Below are 21,031 nucleotides of genomic sequence, written 5' to 3'. Positions count from 1 at the left end.
TGACCCCAGGGGAAATGTGGACAGAAAGGAAGGAGAATGTGGAAGCGGTGCTCATACATAACATATTTCTTGAGTTTATATAAAATGGTGCAATAATGACTCTACATGTACTGTGCTTAGTGAAGGGTGAGTGTGGTAATCTATAGAACCGCCACTAAGAAATCAAAGGAGAGGAGTGGCTAAAGGAATAATGGAGGGATTTACACAAAATATCAAAAGACTCGGCCCGAGTGCCGTACTTGAACTTTTTCCTTCAAGGATGGCTCTCTACTACTTGAGCCACAGCTCCATTTCCAGCTTTTCAGTGGATTAGAGTCTCTTGGACTTGCCTGCCCAGGCTGGCTTTGAACCTTGATCCCCTGTTTTCATCTTCAGTAGCTGGACTTATAGATGTGAGCCACTGGCTTTTAAAATGTGCTTTGATACAGGGAGAACTGGAACTATGACATAGAAGGTGTACCTTGAAGACGACGTGCAACATGACCTGGAGGCCAGTCTTCCCTGGATACTTCCCGGCGATGTTTGCTGCCGACAGGTTGAACAGGTTGGCTCCTGTTTCGGTGCAGATGGCATGGACCAGCATTTTCTTCCCTACTCCAGATGGCCCGGCCAGCAGCAGAGATTTCACCAGTGGGGCTTTCTCATGCACAGCCGCAGACCCTGGAAAAGGCAGAGGCTGAGGCTCTTGAGTCCTGCCAAGAAAACCAGTGGCTCCTATGCTGAGGAACCCCAGGCTGTGACTCAACGGTGAGGCCTGTTCTGTGGCTGTAATGAATGCATGGAAGCCCCGTGGGCTCGTGCCACCTACAGTGTGTCAGGGCTGATGGGAAGCTCTGCGGTCACTGCAGTCTTGGTGCCATCTCCTCCTGCACCTCTCCTGTACTACCTCAACTCATAATTGTAAAGGGCATTCCTGTAATAGCTTGCCTCTGGCTATTGTGTGTGTGTGTGTGTGTGTGTGTATGTATGTATGTATGTATGTGTGTATGTGTATATGTATGTGTGTGTGTGTGTGTGTGTGTGTGTGTGTGTGTGTGTGTGTGACTGTAGTGGGACTTGAGCTCAAGGCTTGGGTGCTGTCCCTTAGCTTCTTTTGCTCAAGGCTGTAGTTCTAACATTGAGCCACACCTCTATATCTGGCTTTCTGGTGGCTAACTGGAAATAGGAGTTTCATGGACTTTTCTGCCTGGGCTGGCGTCAAACCTTGATCCTCACAGTTCTACCTCCTGAGTAGCAAGGCTTACAGAGGCATGTGTCACCAGCACCCCGCTCCTCTGGATTTGTTTGGGTTTCTCTGCTTGTGGATGGCACTGAGTACCCTGAAAGGAGCGTGGAGACAAGGAAAACAGGCTGGCCAAGAAGACTTTGTTCCTCTAGAAACCTCTTTCCTTACACTTACTATGTCTTAAAAGGAAAAGCAGGATCTCGGGCAGAGGGCCTGGGCTCTTCTCCTGCCATGGCTCTGGCTGACAGGAGCAGCAGGGAGTCTGACACTTGCAAGAAAGCAGCTTTAGCTATGGCCACTCAGAAGGGGCTGCCCTGGCCCCAGGCCCCCCCTCCCCCCACTGTCCAGCCCCTTGGGCTGCATATTCTCTATGGCAGAGAAAGAGCAGAGCTCAAATTAGGCCCCAAGCTATTGCTTGTATTACAATCATTTATAATTGCACGGTGATTTTTCCTGTAGTCCTGGGGAGTGTGTTCATCAGAACCGCTGTTACCAGGTTAGTTTGCTTTCAGTTGTTAATGTAATTGTGTTTGTGTTTTCCTTTTCTTCCTTTCTGGTAGAACTGAGGAGCCAGGACATTATGTGACAGATGAGAACATAACTGTACAGTTGTTCACATTATCCACACAAATGTGGGAAGCTGGCCTGAGCAAGCTCTCCTTAGAATGACTTTCAGTAGGGCTGCTTCTCTTCATGATGGGTACAACAAGGTACAGATGAAGGAGACACTGGGACCACGGGGAGGAGGGAGATGCCATTCACTCCCAGTCCATTCAGCGTCTACGTATGGAAGCCTGCCCTGTGTGGGGCCCTGGCTGAGGACTCTGTGCACGCAGCCCAGGGTGGGGTTCAAATGTGGAAAGTCTCAGGATATGCTTGGCTCTTTTTTCTTTTTGTGGCACTGAGGGCTGAGCTCAGGGCCTCACACATGCTTGCACAGCCTCCAGCACACTTTACTACAGTTGCTTTTCAACGAGGGACTCACTCTTGGCCCAGGCTGACCTGGACTGTGATCCTCTATTTATGCTTCTCATGTGGTTGGGATGACAGGCATGAACCCCCACACCCAGCCTTATTGGCTGTGATGGGGTCTCCCTAGCATTTTGCCTGGGATTTTTTTCAAACCACACTCCTCCCAGGCTCTGCTCCTGCACCAGGTCTGCTCAGCTTTTGCTTGGCTAGGCGGAGGGTAAGGCCCCGAGCAGGGAGCCTGCAATGGGAAGTGGGAAGTGCTCAGATCTGTGAGACACTCAGAGGCGAGGAGAGGCAAAGTCTGGATGGGGGATTCTGGGATGGGGGCATCTGGGCCGGCCTCTAGAGAATGGAAGCGAAGGAGGTGTTGGAGCAAGTTCCAAGCCAGAGGCCACACACAGACCTCAAGTGAGGAATCAGCCTGTTTTGGGGGGAGTGGTTGGGGTGTCAGTGGACAGAGGCCAGGAGCGGGGAGGGGCAGTGGTACCTGTGGCTGGAGCGGGTGGGAATGGCTGAGGCCAGGGGCTGGGGTGGAGGACGGACTCTGGAGGCCAGGTGGAAGGTGTGTAGACACACGAGGACCTCCTGGAGGAGAGGGTCACTCACACGGCTCAGGGGGATGAGGATGTCCAGAGAAGGCCTTTGCATCTGGCCCGGCTGACCCCGGAAGGCCTGATGGGAGACCCTGCACTACCTCATGGACTACAATGCTTGCCTTTTGTTCTCAGGGGCCAAGAGATGAGAAACATGGCCAGATTTCAGCATGAGCCCTTTCCAATGTTTAGAGGACTGTAGCACAGCAAGGAGGCCAGAGTTCTGGGCCCTGGGCTTAGTTCTTTTTTTTTTTCCTATCCCCCACCATCTTGACGATGTTTGGAGAAGTGTCTGTAAGACCTGCAGGACTCTGGTAGCGAACATAGAGCACGAACACCAACCTCCTTGTGACAAGATGCTAGCTCGCTCGGGAAGTGCCCCCTGTCCACTCTTCCTCTCCCATCCCCTGGGCCTGACCAGGGGCTTCTCTGTGCCTATGGTATGTGCCTTGGCCCTGGTCCTAGGGCTGTGATTCCTGACTAGGTGTGGACGCTGTCAGTGGCTGGTTTGTTCACCTGAGCAGTGACCGCCACTGACGTGACCTGAACAACCAGAGCCAAGAATTCCTTTTGGCCACAGAATGGCCTTTTACAGATGATTTTCCTCTGGGGCATTATGGGAAAGGGGAAGGGCGGCCCTAGGTTCTGAGCCATCAGTCTTCCCAGGCTGGCCTGGCTCCCATGGGAGTGAACCCATGAAGTGTAAACCAAGCACCGAAGGCTTTTCAGCGTGCACCGGTCACCAGCCTGACTTGCTCACACATCCAGACACACGATTCAAGCCCCGGTCATGAGAACACATGCCCAGCGGAAGACAGCAGGCTCCTTAGTGACCTGGGAGGGATGGGTGAGGGGCCTCTAGCACCAGCCGGGAAGTCACGGCACCTCTCCCGTTCCACGGCCTAGGACGTGAGATGGGGCAGGAGGGCCCTGATGCCCACTGGCACTTGGTGCCCTCTGCCTTCCATCTGGGATGGGACGTGCAGACCCATGGATATCATATCTAGATACTCTGGATATCTATATACTTCTGCTGTCCCAAGTTCCACCTACTAGTGCTTTTTCGTGGTAGTACTGTACTGGTGGCTTGAGCTTAGGGCCTCTTGCAACGAGTCACAACTGCCTATTTTCTCCAGTCCCTTCTGCATTGGTTATTTTCAAGTAGGGCCTTGTTTTCTGCCCAGGCTGTCCTGGGACGCAACTGTCCTCCTTCCTGACCCTTCCTGCATGGGTGGGATGGCAGGTCCGCACCACTGTACCCACCCATGGGTTGAGATGGAGTCTTACAAGTTTGTTTTCCTGATGTGGTCTCAAACTTTGACCTTCTAATCTCTGCTTCCCAAATAGCTAGGGTTACAGGCTTGAACCAGCATACCCAGTGCTAAACTTCCTATTTCTGATTAGAAAGGAAATCTCTTGCTTATAGGGTTATGTTCTTTTTTTTTTTGGGGGGGGGGTCCGGTCGTGGGGTCTGAACGCTGGGCCTGGGCGCTGTCCCTCAGCTCTTCAGCTCAAGGCTAGCACTCTACCACTTGAGCTACAGCGCCACTTCCAGCTTTTTTCTTTTTGCTTATGTGGTGCTGAGGAATGGAACCCAGGGCCTCAGGCATGCAAGGGAAGCACTCTACCACTGAGCCACCTTCTCAGCCCCAGGGTTATGTTCTTAAGACCAAATGGAACAAGTTTTCAATGTTAAAATGACTCTCAAGAATCTGAAAGGAAATGAAGCAGTGATGTCTAGTTCAGAGTGGCAGGCCGGGCAGCACCTCGGGGACACAGCAGACCCTGCAGCTGGGCCTTGGGGCCCACTTCTGAGAGGCCCCATCTGCTCAGGACCCGCCCACAGAAGCCCATGTAATGGAAGCGGGGTTGCCCAGTCCTGGCTCTCAGGTGATCGATTTTAGTTGGGGTGCTTGTTTTGGCCACTGGCTGATTGATCACCCGAGGTCTAACACCCAGACTCAAAAGAGGGAGCCGAAATGCTCTTTCCACTGTGCCTCGGTGCCACCACTGAGGTGGGAGGACGCTCACCCCGGGGGCTCTGGGTAGGAAAAGCTGAGCTGCAAAGCCTTGTGGACAAACAAACAGGAAGTGCTATAAAGCCTTGTGGACAAACAAACAGGAAGTGCTATCAAAGCCGGTGGGTGGTGCCTCCCCTGACACACAGCCCTTACCCAATGGCAGGATTCCATACAACGTGATGAGCTGTCTGACGTCCAGGAGGGAAGGCATGGGCTCTATGGCTACCTGGCGGAGGGTGGTGCCCAGGTAGCTGTACTCACCTAGGGAGGAATGAAACCGGAGGTGAGCGAAGGGGACACCAGGAGGGTGTAAAATGAGCACAGAATACGAAGGAAACAGTTCCGAGCAATTATAATTGGATTAGGGAGGGTTGTTATAAAGAACAGATCTTTTCTCAGATGAAGAGTGGAAGGAAAGTCGCCAGGCAAGAAAAGCCCTGCCTGTAGTCTGGTAAAATGCGAGTTATGTTGACTATTAGGTTAACCCAACATCTTTACACAAATTGAATACTGGGTTATGTGAAATGAGATAAATATTTTAAAATGAGAGGCATACAGAATATTGTGGGCTTTATATTCTCTTCTATCTCCGTATCTATCTATCTATCTATCTATCTATCTATCTATCTATCTATATATGTCACACAAACTTCCCAAATAAATTATTTAGTAAATTATTTAGTATTCATGTGGAATTTGTATGGGAGCAGTATAAATCTGACTCTCAAATGCAGTCATTTGAAAAGAAGGGCCTGAGTCTAATTTACGATAAACAGAAACATCTCCTTTTGAGGGTTATATTCATTTACATTTTTATCATTTTTAAAGGGTTACCAGAGGAATAATACAGAAATAAATCTCCACAGGTTTAATTAGAAGATATCAAAGGGCTTAATTGTAACTAGCCATAAATCTGAAGTGTTATTTTCTAACTAATTTAGATAAGGTCACCAAGAAAATTAGTTTGGCTGTCTCCATTTGTCATGAGGCCGGACCTTTATGCGCTCTTATGATTCTCTTGATTTGTATCTGAATCTGGAGTAAAAATATCCTCTGTACAGATCACGTTGTCTTGACATTTTTTTTTCCTGATGCGCTCTTCCCGCAGCAAGTATTGATTGTACAGAGCTCTGAGGCTACGTATGGATGAAAAATACAATATGGACATTCATGTGTACATGAAACACTGAAAATGTCAGAAGCTTGCAGCCATCTTCAACTGCTCGGGAAACGAGAGCTGCAGATAAGCGCGTGCGCACTGTCTTGTTGTGGAGGGCATTTCCAAAGCCTTTGTCCCTGCAAGGGCAATGGTATGGTTTGGGGAAATGAGTGATAACGAAGGCCTCCATTATGGCTTCGGATACCTTCGCTTTTTAATGAGCAGGTAATAAATACCAGAGTGGCTCATTTAGCCTCCACTAGAATAGAAAGAGATCCTGCAGCAACCATTAAACTCAGCGGTTATTGCCAGTAAACATGGCATTAGAGAGAAGTGAAAGTGACCTCTATTTTCCTCCATGTTAATGGATCCAGACAGGCCATATTTTCTAAAACCTATCAGATTTTAGTCAAACAAATTAGATTCAACTGAGTTAGTGGGTGTTGGTTCTGAGAGCATGAGGATCCGACGAGCCTGGGCCGTGTGCCAAGTTACCAGGCTCAGTCTGAGCGCGTATTAACTGTGGCTTGCGATGCTCATGAAGAGCTCAGAAAGTTCTGGATTCCTTGCATGGGCCCTGGGCATTCTATATGGTCAGACAGAAGGCATGTCCAAGGATGAGGAAACCCAGAGCAATGGAAAGTAAAGAAAGCTGGGAGGTGTTCTGGGTTGAAGTGCGTCTCCTTGTAATCCCTGTGCTGAAGGGCTTCTCTCCACCGGCACGGCCTGTGACCTCACTTGGAAGTGGGGTGACTGCAGATTTTTCAGTTATATGAGAGCGTCACCGTGGGCCCAAAGCCTGAAGGACTCCTGCTGTTATATATGAGGGATCTTTGAACACAGAGAAAGCCACGCACGGAGAGTGCTGTGTGAGGAGATGGGCCACGTTCCCGCACACCCTGGGACCCCGAAGGCCAGCGACCACGCAGAGCCCCGGAGAGGCCCGGGGCAGCTTCTCGCCCAGCCTGACTACACCATGGCCTTGCTCGACCCGTCTCCAGAGCCTGGAGATGATTCCTGTTGTTTAGCCCACCTGGTTTGACGTGTGTGTAGGCAGGGCAGAGCAGCCACGCTGGTACAGACTGAGAAAACCCTGTAGCACTTGAATGGGAAACACAAAGAATACAGAGAAACCCCATAATGATCCTGGAAAAATTCTTAGCTATTAGGGAATGCCAAGGTTCCCGAAAGCCCCCATGATGCAGCCAGGCTGCCATTCAGAGTGCTTAAAGTATGCACGCACACGTGCATGTGCGTGTCTCTGTGTGAGTGTTCATGTGTCCATGTGCGTGCTGGTGAAGATAAAGTCCAGGGCTTTGCACATGCTAAGCAAGCACTGTGCTACTTCCTTGCTTTTTTTTTTCTTTGAGACAGGGTCTTACTGTCAGCCCAGGCTGGCTTCGAACTCTGATCCTTCTCCTTCTGGCTTCTGAGTGGTCAAAGGAAAGCATCGGACTTCTGGCTCTCAGGGGCCAACTTAGGTAATAATTAGTAGGTAATAATTTGTAGAATAAACGACGGGGATTGATTACAACACACTGGAGTCAGGGAAAGAGAATCCATAGGTCCACACCGACACCACTGCAGTGTTAAGGACCCCGTTCTTCTTGGCAGAAGAATGTGATCTACTCAAAGGTGGAGTGGGGTGAGGAGAAGACCCCATTTCACCACCGCCACAGTGAGGAGAGATGCAGGTGAAAAATCAGTGCAGATAAGAAAGTCTCTTGGGAACAGAGCCCCAGGAATCACCCCAAAGATCATCTACCAATTAGAAAGGGGAAGGTGATGCTTCCCACGGAGAAATCTGGGGACAGCAACCTCGGCCACAAGAGTCAGCCTAAGGCTGCAGGGACAATGGAACCTCTGCCGCCTGTTTCTACACCTTCTGGTGAAGATGGCTCAACCCGAACCAGGTAATGAGAGAGGAGTTCAATAGAGCAACAGTCTGTAAGGCAGCTCATAATCTTCAAAAATGGCCAGGCTGTGAAAGGAATGGCTGAACAAGGCCAGGGAGCTCCTCTAAAGGAAGGGAGTGGAGAGAGACACAATCACACAGACGCCCTGATGGGGTTTTGTGAAGAACAGGACTGAAGAACCTGGATGTCAGCAGCGTAACCGTATTTGTGCTGATGTTAGAGTTTCCACGTCATTGCCCTGTTGTGGCCCTGTAAGAAGAGGCCCTGGCTCACTGGAGAGCGTTTTCTCATGGGAATGAACCTCTTACCTGCATAGGGAGATTGGACTGTGAAGAATTTTAAGCTGTGCATTGTGCATTTTCTGGCACACACACACACACACACACACACACACACACACACACACACACACACACACACACACACACACACACACACACACACACACACACACACACACACACACACACACACACACACACACCAGGAGCAGGGTGCCAGTGGCTCATGACTGTAATCCTAGCTACTCAGGAGGCTGAGATCTGAGGACCATGGTTCAAAACCAGCCTAGGTAGTAAAGTCTGTGAGACTCTTACCTCCACTAAACTACCAAAAAAATCTCAGAAGTAGAGCTGTGGCTTAAGTGGTAGAGCGTTGGCCATGAGCAAAAGAAGCTCAGGGACAGAGCCCAAGCCCTTAGTTCTAGCCCCAGGACTGGCACAAAACAACAATGCAGGAAGACACGAGTTGAAGACTGATATCACAACTGCCCCTCCTCCTTGGCCTCACCCACTCTGCCCTCCTGGCGGATGGGGAGGGGTCTCTCTGGAGGGAGTTCCTCCTGAAAAGGTTATGTGTGCATTGTGGGAGGACCAGGGGTTGCTCCAGGGGGCCTTTCTTCCAGTGCAAAGTATGAACAATTCCTCTTTTCCTCGTCAGGTTATGCCAGAAAGAATGGAACAAGGAATTCGGTTAGCAGATTATTAAAACAAAACAAAACAAAAAAACACCACCACCAAATCTGGCTTCTACCAATCAGAGGGGAGAACGGAGTCCATTTTATTAAAGAACTAACTAGACCTTATAAGCTGCTTTATGTGCATCCTCTTAGCTTCCTCGACCCAGTCAGACCCTCGTCCACCAGCAGTCACCGAGGGCTGGGCTTTGGTTTGGATGATGGCATATGTGAAGTATATTCTGGCTACTGGACCCCGAATCCCTGGAGTCAGTGACACACACGCGCTCGGTTCTTTGTGTACATTACCAATGTAATCGGAGAGGTTGACCTTCCGAGCTCGGATCAGCAAGCCTTCTTCCACCAGCTCCTTGTACAGAGACTCGATGGTCCTGGGGAGGAAGCACAGGCCCGTTCCATCACCTGCTCCTCAGCTCGCATGTTCCACATCCACTGAAAGCATGTGTGCATGAAGCAAATAAATAGGCTTGGGGAGTGTTTCTACAAGTTAGGGATGAGTTAGGATAAAAAAATCTATACATTCATTTGACATGAGCATATTCCATGTTTTCCATAAATAAGAATGATACCTGGGGGAATCTGATAACATGTATGAGTCTACCAGTCTGTGGCATGGCACAAACATGAATTAGACATTACCAGTCATAGTAACACAACTGGCCTATAATTATGTACTTGGCATCTGCAAGCTGTAGGTTATTAATCCTTGGTGAAATTTATTTTTCCTTTTAATTCAATAATATAGTGACTCAAAAGAATTATGGACAAGGGACAAAGGCTTATACTGGAGGTAATGTGTGTGTGTGTGTGTGTGTGGGTATGTATGTGTGTGTGTACTGGGGCTTGAACTCACGTTCACAAATGGCTTTTCCCCCTCAAAGCTGGCACTCTACCACTTGAGCTACACCTCCAATTCTTTTTTTTTAAGAAACAGATGCATTTTCATAACTTTATTATTGAACAAAGAATAATTTCTGATTCCACCCCACCCTTTAAAAAGAATCCAGGAAATTATAATGCTAACACACACACACACACACACACACACACACACACACACACACACACACACACCCATATATATCAGCATTCATTTGAATGCTTAATTGCTTGAAACCTCATTCAAGCCTTCATTCTTGGAGGTCCTGACATAGCTAGCATGTGAGTGGATGTTAAGGAAGGAAGGAGCAGTAAATGTTATGAAATCATTATGAATCATTCACCTTTAAATACCAGTTGGCTAAATTATTTACCAAAGATGTTCACTTGACATAGTTGATTTTTTTTTGCTTTTTTGGCATATATTTTTACTGTAAAAATGCTATACAGAGGGGTTACAGTTACATCAGTTACATGAGTGAGGTAATGAGTACATTTCCCATCGAGCATTGTTACCTCCTCCTTTGTTTTTCCCCAGCTATCCCTTCCCTTCCCACCTCCCCAACTCCTCCCTACCTCACCTCCGAAGTTGTAAAGTTCATTTTCAACATAGTGTCTTGTACATCTCATTATTACAATGGGTCAACCTATATCCTTGTTTCAGCATTTTGTTATTTCCCTTCCCCTCCCCAAATTAGAAAAATGTGTATACAAGATGCAGGGCACCAGAATCAAATACAGTGAAAATGGGTTGTCCCATGGGGAAGAACATATAAAAGAAACAAAAAAAATCACATGGTACATTATAAATAATTAAAAACAATAGCAAGAAAGATAAAACCTTTTGTGTCCCTATCTTGGGCTTCATTTCACTTAGCATTATCTTATATGGTCATATGTACATAGCTTTTGACCTTTTCTGTTCCTCCTAGACATATACTAGTTATTGCAGATAAGAGAAACCATGGGACCTATGTTTCTTTGGGCCTGGCTTACTTCACTTAACATAATTTTTTCTAAGTCTTTCCATTTCCTAACAAATGGGGCAATGTCATTCTTTCTGATAGAGGCATAGAATTTATATATATATATATCTCACATTTTCTTGATCCATTCATCTACTGAGGGGCACCTCCAGTTCTGTGGATTTTTTTCCTGGTTAATTAGAGATGAGTCTCACCAACTTTTCTGCCCCAGCTGGCATCAAACACGATTCTCAGACCTCATTCTCCTGAGTAGCTAGGATTACAGGCTTGAGCTATTTTGCCCAGCTGGAGGTGATTCTAATAAGAAAGCTAAAATGTCTAAAGCTGTGTGTGTAAGTGTTGATGAACAATGCATATGAGCAGTGTGTATGCTCTTCTGTATTGTTTTAACATACCCAAACCACTTCTTAAAGAGAGCTTGGGCACAGAGCCAGCATGCTCGTGAGTCACACCACCTGCAACAGGGGATGTGGAATCTGCAGATAGATGAGATTCCCACCGGGGATAAATGAGGTTCGGTTTTCAGGGATTCAGAGAGTGGAGCTCAAATGTTACTTATTGTGCTCCTTTCAAATGTTTTGTCTCCTGCTTTTCTTGATTCTTCTTTCCTAACTTTGTCTTCCTTTAGCTTATGAATTATAAAGAGAACTAACTTGAAATAGTTGAATGATCTCATTTGATTGAGAGAGTCTCTGGAATGTCAGTTAGACTCAAGCCAAATACTAAAGGGATGAACGTTAATCCACTCATTGCAGTCCTTGGTTTTCTGGAATTCTATTCCATCATATATATTTAGCATAGTATACCCCAACTGAAAATGAAGGAAGATTTAATTGTAGTGGAATTTGAGATGACAGCATCTGACCTCTATCAAGGAAATACCAACCGAATTGTTTATGCTCAAATACTTATTAAATGTACAACATACAGCATAGACAATCTATTCACATACATTTAAAGATAATTCTCTAAAATAATCAAAACATTTCAGGAGCCAACCCCAAATATATTTTTGCATTTTTTTCCTAGTGAAATGATTTTTTTTTTGTCGTGGAATAAAACATTCCCAACTTTAAAAGAAACTTAAACTATGGTAAAGCAAAAGTTCTTCAGGTGGACAGGGGAAGCAGAGGCTGCTTTATAGTACTGGGGCCCAGATGCCCATGTCTAGAGACATGGTGTCTTTACAAAAAACCGGAACATCGTTTGGGAACATGGATCCAGCTCTTTCTGAAATGAACGAGCAGCACTGGTCTCTGTCCCTCTCGGCAGAGAACTGCCCCAGCTTGGCTGCTGTAGCCCAGCTCTCAGGAAGCCTGGGCCAGGCAGACACCAGCGTCCAGCGGTTGGCACTTGTCCATGAAGGAATAATTTTAACGTAGTGATAGGGTTACAGTGGCAGATGTGAAGTTTAGTCCTTGGTTTGCTATTTTTGCCCTCTGCTTTGAGACTAATACTTGAACAGAGGACAGAAGTGGACTTCAGAGCTACAAAGACACACCTGTGGCACTGTGTGTGTGTCCCTGTGAAAGGGACAGGAAGGGCTAGGGTCCCCTGTTGTCCAGGAGCTGCTCCCAGGAGCATCGGTGCTAATACACAGATAGATAACTGTCTTCCTATGAATGAAGGAGCCCAAATCTCAAAATGGTGCCCAGGCCCATTTTAGGTAGAACCAGCCATAGCATGTTGACCCCTTCTCCAAGCAGTGGGGGCTTGAGTGGGAGCCTGTGGTCCCAGTCCATGGACATCCTAGAAGAACCTCTTCTCTGCACAGCTGAGATCCAGCCCCTGACTGCCCCGGGGCCCTGAGCACATGCCAGCTCTGCCTCCGTGTCTGGGCCTGGAGCTGCCTCTCCTCAAGGCAGGCTTCCTCTTCCAGAAGTCTGGGAAAGAACAAACTTCCAGAACAGGAACAGAGGGGCAGCAGATGTCCACTTGTGAGCAAAACCTATCGCAAGGAAGGACCACTCGCCAATTCCATTTGCAACAGCCTCAAAAAAGAATACTTAGGAATTAACTTAACCAAAGAGGTGAAGGACCTCTATGATGAAAACTTTAAAATCCTGAAAAAGAAAATTAATGTGGAAAATCCTCCCATGCTCCTGGATTGGGAGGATTAACATCATGAAAATGGCAATACTGCCAAAGACTACCCACAAATTCAATGTAATACCCATCAATATCCCAACTTCATTCTTTAATGAAACAGAAGAAGCAATCTAAACATTCATATGGAATAACAGAAGACCCCAAATAGTAAACAATCTTTAGCAGGAAAAACAGTGCTGGAGGAATATCAATACCAAATTTCAAACCTTATTATAAAGCCATAGTTATAAAAACAGCTTGGTATTGGTCTGAGTACTAATAGAATAGAACTGAAGACCCCAAAATGATCCCACAGACCTATGGCCAACTAATCTTTGATAAGGGAGCCCAAATCATCAGATGAAAGAAAGATAGCCTCTTCAACAAATGGTGCTGGCAGAATTGGCTATGCATGTATAGAAAACTGAAATTAGATCCTTATATACCATCCTGCACAAGAGTCAATTCCAAATGGATCAAAGACCTTGAGGTAAGAGCAGATACTCTGAAAATATTATAGGAAGGGACAGGGGATACACTAGGGCTCCTTGGCACAGGTCAAAACTTCCTAAACACATAAATCAAAGGAAGGTTTGGTAAATGGGATTGTATTAATCTGCAGAGCTTCTGCATGGCAAAGAACAAAGCTAGCAAGATCAATAGAAAGTCCACAGATTAGGAGAAGATCTTCACTAGCTATACACAGACAAGGGTCTCATTATCAAAGATATACCTAGAGCTGAAAACATTAAACCTCCCAATAAAAAATCCTTAAAGAAACAATCACCCCATGAATAAGTGGGCTAAAGAATTCAAAAGAGACTTCTCTGGAGAGGAAATAACGGTCAATAGACACATGAAGAAATGCTCAACAGTGCTAGCCATAAATAGAAAGGAAAATCAAAACAACATTGAGACTCTACCTCACCCCAGTAAGAATGGCCATCATCAAGAAAACAAATAATAACAGATACTGGCAGAGACAAGGCCAAAGGAGACTGACCCTACTGCACTGTTGGTGGGAATATAAACTTGTTCAACCACTCTGGAAAGCAGGATGGAGGTTCCTCAAAAGACTATACACAGAGCTCCTCTGTGACCCAACAATCCCACTTCTGGGCATTTGCCCAAACGATCAGAAACAAGGCCACACTGAAACTATAAGCACAACTATTTTCACTGAAGCATTATTTACCATAGCTAAGATATGGAACCAACCCAGATGCCCCTCAGTAGATGAATGGTATAGATACATAGTGGAATTTGATGCTTCCATCAGAATGAATGGCATCACCCCATTTGTAAGGAAATGGAAAGGTTTGGGAAAAAATCATATTAAGTGAAGTAAGCCAGACCCAAGAAACCCAAAGATCCAAAGAAACACAGGCCCCATGGTTTTCCTCATTTGTAATGATTAGTGTATGTCTAGGATAGTCCTGGCAGAGGATCACAATAGCTCAGCATATATATATATATATCCATATAAAATGATGCTAATCAAAATGAACTCTAAGATAGGAAAATAAGAGGGCATTTATGTTTTTTATTTTTTTAAATGTAATGTGTGAAGTTATTTCTTTTTTCTTTCATTTTTTCCCCCTTTGGTTTATTTACTATTGTCACTATTTTGGATTCTGATACCCTGTGTCTTGTATATTCATTTCATCGGAATTCGAGTAGGGCAGGGGAATCACAAAATAGTGAGACAAAGGACAAAGGGTGAACCAACCCAACAGCGATACAAGACACTTTGCTGGAGATGAACTTTACAACTTTGGGGGAACTGGGGGCGGGGAGAGGAAAAGTGGGAGAAAACGAGGGAGGGGTAACATGATTCAACAAGAAATGCACTCATGACCTGACTTATGCAACTGCAACCCTCTGTACGCCACCTTGACAATGAAGAAAAACATTTCGAAAGAGAAGGGCCACCACGAGGCAGCGCCCTTGCGTCAGGGACTTAAATTATGTTCTGGATAATGTCTGAAAACCCAGACATTTAACTTCCCATGTTTCGGCACTAAAGGGATATTTGAGCTTAAAGATAAAACAAACAAAAATGTGAGCCTTTGAAGTCTTCCATTTGCATGGGGCAGGACCAATGACACTCCAGAGTGGAGATGTCCATTTGAAGATGTCCTTGGCACTGACTCCCTTTACAAGCAGGAGGAAGTAGAAGGTCCGGGGGTGGCCAGGGACATGGCCAGGGACACTGCTTTGCCTGTGATTTGAGCTCTCATTGGGATATCGGTTCCCTAAACAATTTTTAATCAACCCGGTCCCTGATCCCTGCACAGATTTAACCTCCTCCCCCACCCACAAGCTCAGAGACTCAGATGTGACCGGTACCCAGGGCTGCTCTGGCTGGTCCTCTCACTTGTTTCTTTCTGATGTAGTAAATAGATGTCTGAGCACCTTCCCCTGGCCGCCTCCCATCACCCCCACTCCCCATGTCCCCCTCTCCCCCCCGCAGTTAAGGATGGAGGGAATGGCCCAACAGAGAGGGGAGCATCACAAGGAATCCCATTTGCCATGCCTTACCTGTCGGCTGTCAGGTCTTTATCCTTCTTCCCCTTTTTCCCTCTTTTGACTTTGTCTTTCTTTCATTGAAATAGAAATAACCAACAATTTAGTAAAAGCAAACAAACACATGAGCTCTAAAATCACCTCCACAGACTGTGCTTAGGGGGCGGCGGGGGAGCAGGAAGGCTAGTGGGGCACCCTGAACCCCGACGGTGACTGGCCTACAGACCCCGTCGTTCCGGGCCACTGTGGCTGCCCTGGCCTTCAGAGCCTTCTGAGCCTTTTCCTCAGGCTCTTCTGACACAGGCCGGAGGCCAGGAATTAAGCTGTGCTTGTTCTTGGGACCTGCTGTGGGCTAATGCTTGTGTCTCCTCCCAAATGGCTCCCAAGGTGACGTGGTCTGGAAGTGGGGCCGCTGGAGGGTGATTACACGGGAGGCCTGGGATCTCCCGGCTGGGGATTAGCGCCTCGTGAAGAGGGCATAGGAGCACGTAAGACATTAAGGGAGCACCAGCGAAGCAGAGGACAGCCCTCACCGCACACCGAATCTGACCATGCCTCCATCTTGGACCGCCCAGCCTCCAGACTGGTCAATTTCTACCCGCTATAAATTTCCTCCTCTAGGGACTTAGTTTTAGTACCACAAATGCACAAAGCAATCCCTGACCACCTCTCCATTAGCACCTGGTTCCTAATCAGGAGCCCTTGGGGCAGGGGACTGTCCTAACAGCTCCCCAGGGAGCTGTGAGGCCTGGAAGGATGTGTTCCAAATGTGACCTTCCCAACGGTGCTGACGCTTGGCAGTTCTATTTAAACTGTCCACTGGCAGAAGTGAAAATTCCAGAGCGCAGTGGAAGGAGTCCTTCCACGCTGGTTGGCATTTTCCTTCTCTGTGCTCTTCTGCCTCAGGATGCCTTCTGCAAACCGTATGTCTTATACATGCAACAGACGCCAGGCGCCTTCCTAACGCTCCCTTCTCTCGTCATTCCTTCACTGAAGCATTTATTCTTCCTCTACTCCTTCATTCTCTCATCTGGACTGCTGCAGTGTAGTGTGTAAGCAAAGAGCTCCCACTCGTCTTGGTCAGTGTTGGATATTACCATCTAGCCACCATCTTGTTCAAACACTGAATATTTCTTTCTCCTCTACCTCTCCTGACTGCTCTTCCCATCTGTAGGTATCTACCATAATAATTCACTGTCTCTGCTTACACATAGACTCATAACCCAGGACCTTTTATGTCTGGCTTCTCTATACACTAGGATGACTGCAAGATTCACCTTATGGTTGCGCACAGCTATGCTTCATCCATGTTTCAGCTTTTTTAAAGTTATTTTTTTTTCGCCAGAAACCAGTGGCTCATGCCTATAATCCTAACAACTAAGGAGGCTGAGATCTGAGGTCAAGATTTGAAGTAAGCCCAGGGAAGACAAATCTATGGGACTGTTATCTCCAGTTTAATAGTCAAAAGCCAGAAGTAGAGGCGTGGCTCAAGTGGTTGGGTGCTAGCTACGAGTGATGAGAAAGCCAAGCTAGATTGTGAGGCAGCTCCAAGTTCATGGCCTAATCCTGGCAGAAAAATTAATATTTTTTCTTTGGAGACAGCAGTAGGCTCACATACAGTTGTAAGAAAGAATGCACAGAGCTCCTGTGGACCTTCACAGGTTTTTTCCAGTAGTAGGAGAGCTGTCTTAGAGGCTCACAGTGAAGACGCAGACGATGACCCCATCAAATTCAGAACCTTTCCACCAGCATGAGGCCTGGGGGTGGCCTAACCGTGCTAGTCCATCCCATCTTCCCTTCCAAGACGCCCACCCCTCACTCCTGAAGCCACAGATCTGATCCATTTCTCTCATTTCGTCTTTTCAAGACTGCTATGGCTATAATCATGTGGTGTGTAACCTTCTGGCCTGGCCTTTCCCCAGGAGAATAACGCTCAAGGAGTTCATCCAGGTTGCTCAGTTTGACAATACTTTCAGTTTGGATCCATTTTTTTTTTAAATTAAGCAAACAGTTATAAATCTCTCTCTCTCTCTCTCTCTCTCTTTCTCTCTCTCTCTCTCTCTCTCTCTCTCTCTCTCTCTCTCTCTCTCTCTCTCTGTATGTGTAGGAATGGGGGGGTGAGATGGAGAGTAAGAGAGCTAGAGACAGTGTCAGAGTTGTGGTTTTCTGATTTGATCCTAAGATACCCTCCCTCTCTGGAGACTGGCTGGGACTTCCGGCCTTCCCCCGATGGGGCACTCGGGACTAATGTGTGTGTTCTAGAGTTTTCTGCATGCTGGTGGAGAGTCTGCTGTCTGAGCGTCTGACCTGGGGCTAGGTGACCTCTCCCAGGGGAGCTGCAGAAACTGGCAGGCTCTGTCTGACCTGTGCTGCATCTGCTCCTGTCAAGGCATCTACCCTCTAGGAAAGCCCTGAAAACAGACAGGTAGATGTGGGTGTTGGTCAAGGGAGACACGGGGGAGGCAGCTCCACCACACACAAAAGAACAGAGACAGATGAATTACTTGCAGATCTCAGGGAGAAGGAGGCGGCTGGTCGGTAGAACCAAGGGAAAGAGCGAGCTGTCTGGAACACACACTCACCCGCGTGAAGGAGAGAGTGAGGGACCTATGGCCTGAGGACTTTGCTGGTGTCCAGGTGTTACCCACGCAGGTTTCTAGAAAGTTCCAACTGGGGGTTAACTTTGATGGCACCATGGGTGACTGAGACAGTATCACTGTAGCATATTGCTGCTGTTGGTGAGGGGCGAGAGGGCGGCAGGCCGAGTCAGGAGCATGTGTCCATCTGTCTTGTAGGACATGGTCATCAGGAGGCAAGGTGAACTGCCCATTTTGGGGGCGTCTGAGCCCTGCTTCTGGCGTTAGCAGTCTAAGAACTCCTGACAGTGGGCACCAGGCTTTGTTTCCAGTGCCTGGCTGGTATGGAAGTTGCATGGCTTTGTGTGTGTGTGTGTGTGTGTGTGTGTGTGTGTGTGTGTGTGTGTGTGTGTGTGTGTGTGTGTGTGTGTGTGTGTGTGTGTGTGTGTGTGTGTGTGTGTGTGTGTGTGTGTGTGTGTGTGTGTGTACCTGTCCACTGTCACGCAGAGTGGCTGACTCACCAACCGTGAGTGGGTGAGGGCCGTGCTCTGCCCGTCCAGCCCTGTGCGCTGCCCCCAGCCTGTGCTTCAGCCACCATGGAGGATGCGCAGTGCTTGCTCACGGTGGATCCCTGCGTTCCGGGGTGAGCACCCTCCCATGAGGCCTTCGTCACCTGCTCGTGCTCCTCAAGCCTGCCCGTTGCGGTCGGATTCTAACTACTCAGGTTTTGGTAGTGCTTCCTCAGTCCTGGATACTAGCTTACAAACATATCCCTCCTAGTCTACAGCTTGTCTTTTTAATCCTTTCCCTAAGTTTGGATGAAATCTCCTGTGTTATTAATTTAACTTATTACCATAAAGGTGATGTACGGAGGGGCTACCATTTCGTGAGTCCGGCAATGAGTGCACGTTTTTCTGGGCCATGCCATCCTTCCTCACTTTCCCCCAGTTTTTCTCTCCTAACCCCACCCACAAGTTGCACAGTTCATTTTTAGCACGATGCTTCCTTCCTAAATTGTGCTCTGGTATCAATTCTAAGAAATCTTTAGTTCTTACAATTTTACTATTTTTTTCTAAAAGCTTTATGGTCTCACATTTAAGTAACTATGGTCTCCTGAGTAGCTAGGATTACAGGCGTGAGCCACCGGCGCCCGGCTTGTAGCTGTTGTTTTATAAAGGACAATCAAAACGCTACCCTACTGCGACATCTACCTCCCAGTTCCACTGCCCCATGCCATCTACTCCTGTGCTTGCTCCTTCATTCCACGGAAGAACACAGGGAGGATCATCAACTGTCAAACTGTGACTCTGCCCCACCCGGCCAGGGAGCAGGCGCGACTCTCAGAGCAGGTAGACAAACAGGTGCATTACAGCCTTTGCCACCTGTTCCGTGTCTCCATCCACTTCCACTGTTGTTTGCGACTTACCTTCTTTGCTTTCTTTGGTTTGATTGGAAGTTCCTTTTCTCTGTTCACAGCAAGTTTTAAGTTTTTGAGTTCTTGTCTCATCAACTCATCAACCTGGTCACAAATACAAAACAACACTTTTAGGTACCTTTGCATGCCTCTCCTCCTCTCCTCTCCTTCCTTTTTAACCTCCTTCCCTCCCTCCCTCCCTTCCCCTTCCTTCCTCTCTCCCTTCCCCTTCTTCCCTCCCCCCACTTCCCCTCCCTCCCTCCTCTTCCTTCCCCTTCCCCCCTCTCTCCCTTCCCCTTCCTCCCTCCCCTCACCTCCCTTCCCTCCCTCCCTCTATCCCTCCCTCCCTTCCTTCCTTTCTTCCTCCGTCCCTCCCTCCCTCCCTCTCCCTGCATCTCTCTTTCTTTTTCATTCACTGGTTCTGGAGCTTGAACTCAGTGTTTGGGCACTGTCCCTGAGCTTCTTTTGCTCAAGGCTAGTGCTCTACCACTTGAGCTACAATGCCACTTCTGGCTTTTACTGAGTAGCTAATTTGGAGATAAGAGTCTCAAGAACTTTCCTGCCCCCGCTAGCTTCAAACCGTGATCCTCCGGTCTCAGCCTCTGCAGGAGGATTATAGATGTCAGCCATCCACAATGGGCTCTTTTATTTGAGTGTGTGGAAGGTAAACATTGGGTAGACACCAACATTGGCTCAAATGCTTGTTTTACTCCTATAGACAAAAGTAACTTTACCTGAAGCCTTATTTCTGTCTCTAGTTCTTTCCGCTTCTCCTGTTTGATCATTTCTGGATCATAGCTCTGAACGAAATTCCAAGATTCATCTTTATTCATCCATGTGTCTGTATCCCAGAAGGACCAAGAAAAAGAAAAGGGAAAAAGAACTTCAACAGTTAGGCTAAGCAAAGTGGTTGCTGTCTCGTTGACAGAAGTCAGCCTTTATCCGTGGAAACTGAGAGAGGGCTGCAACGCAGTGGGTGCTTGCAGCATTACTGTGCACGACCCTTTCCCTGGCAGAGGCGCTCAGTCTACCACAGCCAACCTTACCTAGGGCATGAACGAGTTTTCAAGCAAAGCAGTTTTACGATTTACAGGAAGCCACTAGGCTTCTTTTCTTTTCTTTCCTTTTCTTTTCTTTTTGCTAGACAGAATTACTACAAGCAAAGAAGAAAGCATTCAGTCGTGAAAGGAGTTCAAAGTACTTAAAAGAAACTGTGCCATGACTATTTGGGAGCAAGCAGTTACAGGAAGCCATTCTCACGCGGGAGCTGTGGCTCGCTGTACAGTCCAGCAGGGCTGGGCAGCTCGGGCTGCCTTCCCCTCGCGGTTTCAATGGACCGAGCTGGGCACAGGAACTCCGCTTTCTCATGACACGGGCGCACAGGGCACTTCTCAATCCCTTCAGGAATTTCATGGGCATTTGTGGCTGCAGGGAGCTGCCCACCACCCTCTGAGGGCAACTAATGCCCCTGGCCCTGAGAGCCAGGAGGAGCTTTTATCCTAAGAATGTGAAAAGCAGGCTCGGGCCCTTTCACAGGAGGGGGGAGGGGGAGGGGGCAGAGGGGCTGGGGAAGGGGTTAATCTCAGTGATTAAAATGCTAATGTTTCATTTGTAAAGGAAAACCTTTGATTTTTAAGTAAAGGATTGTGGGGGTGAAGAGATTCATTTCTTGAGTTTCTAAGGAATGAGTGGTTGATACA

General features: G+C 47.5%; 1 protein-coding gene across 1 annotated transcript in view; it reads right to left on the bottom strand.

Annotated features, from left to right (window-relative positions):
• Iqca1 (IQ motif containing with AAA domain 1) overlaps positions 1–21,031 on the bottom strand; it is a 122,069-nt gene that overhangs the window by 26,560 nt on the left and 74,478 nt on the right. Inside the window, exons 10-15 of the mRNA XM_070020160.1 lie at positions 20,066–20,172; positions 19,344–19,436; positions 15,357–15,415; positions 9,151–9,233; positions 4,965–5,072; positions 461–660 (exon numbers count right to left, since the gene is read on the bottom strand). Of these exons, the coding sequence (XP_069876261.1) occupies positions 461–660; positions 4,965–5,072; positions 9,151–9,233; positions 15,357–15,415; positions 19,344–19,436; positions 20,066–20,172 (650 nt within the window). The remainder of the gene's footprint in view (positions 1–460; positions 661–4,964; positions 5,073–9,150; positions 9,234–15,356; positions 15,416–19,343; positions 19,437–20,065; positions 20,173–21,031) is intronic.

This window comes from Dipodomys merriami, unplaced genomic scaffold (genome assembly GCF_024711535.1).
Source record: "Dipodomys merriami isolate MVZ:Mamm:240054 unplaced genomic scaffold, mDipMer1.0.p SCAF_1, whole genome shotgun sequence".
Lineage (NCBI taxonomy): Eukaryota > Metazoa > Chordata > Mammalia > Rodentia > Heteromyidae > Dipodomys > Dipodomys merriami.
This window is presented reverse-complemented; position numbering and strand designations above follow the sequence as displayed.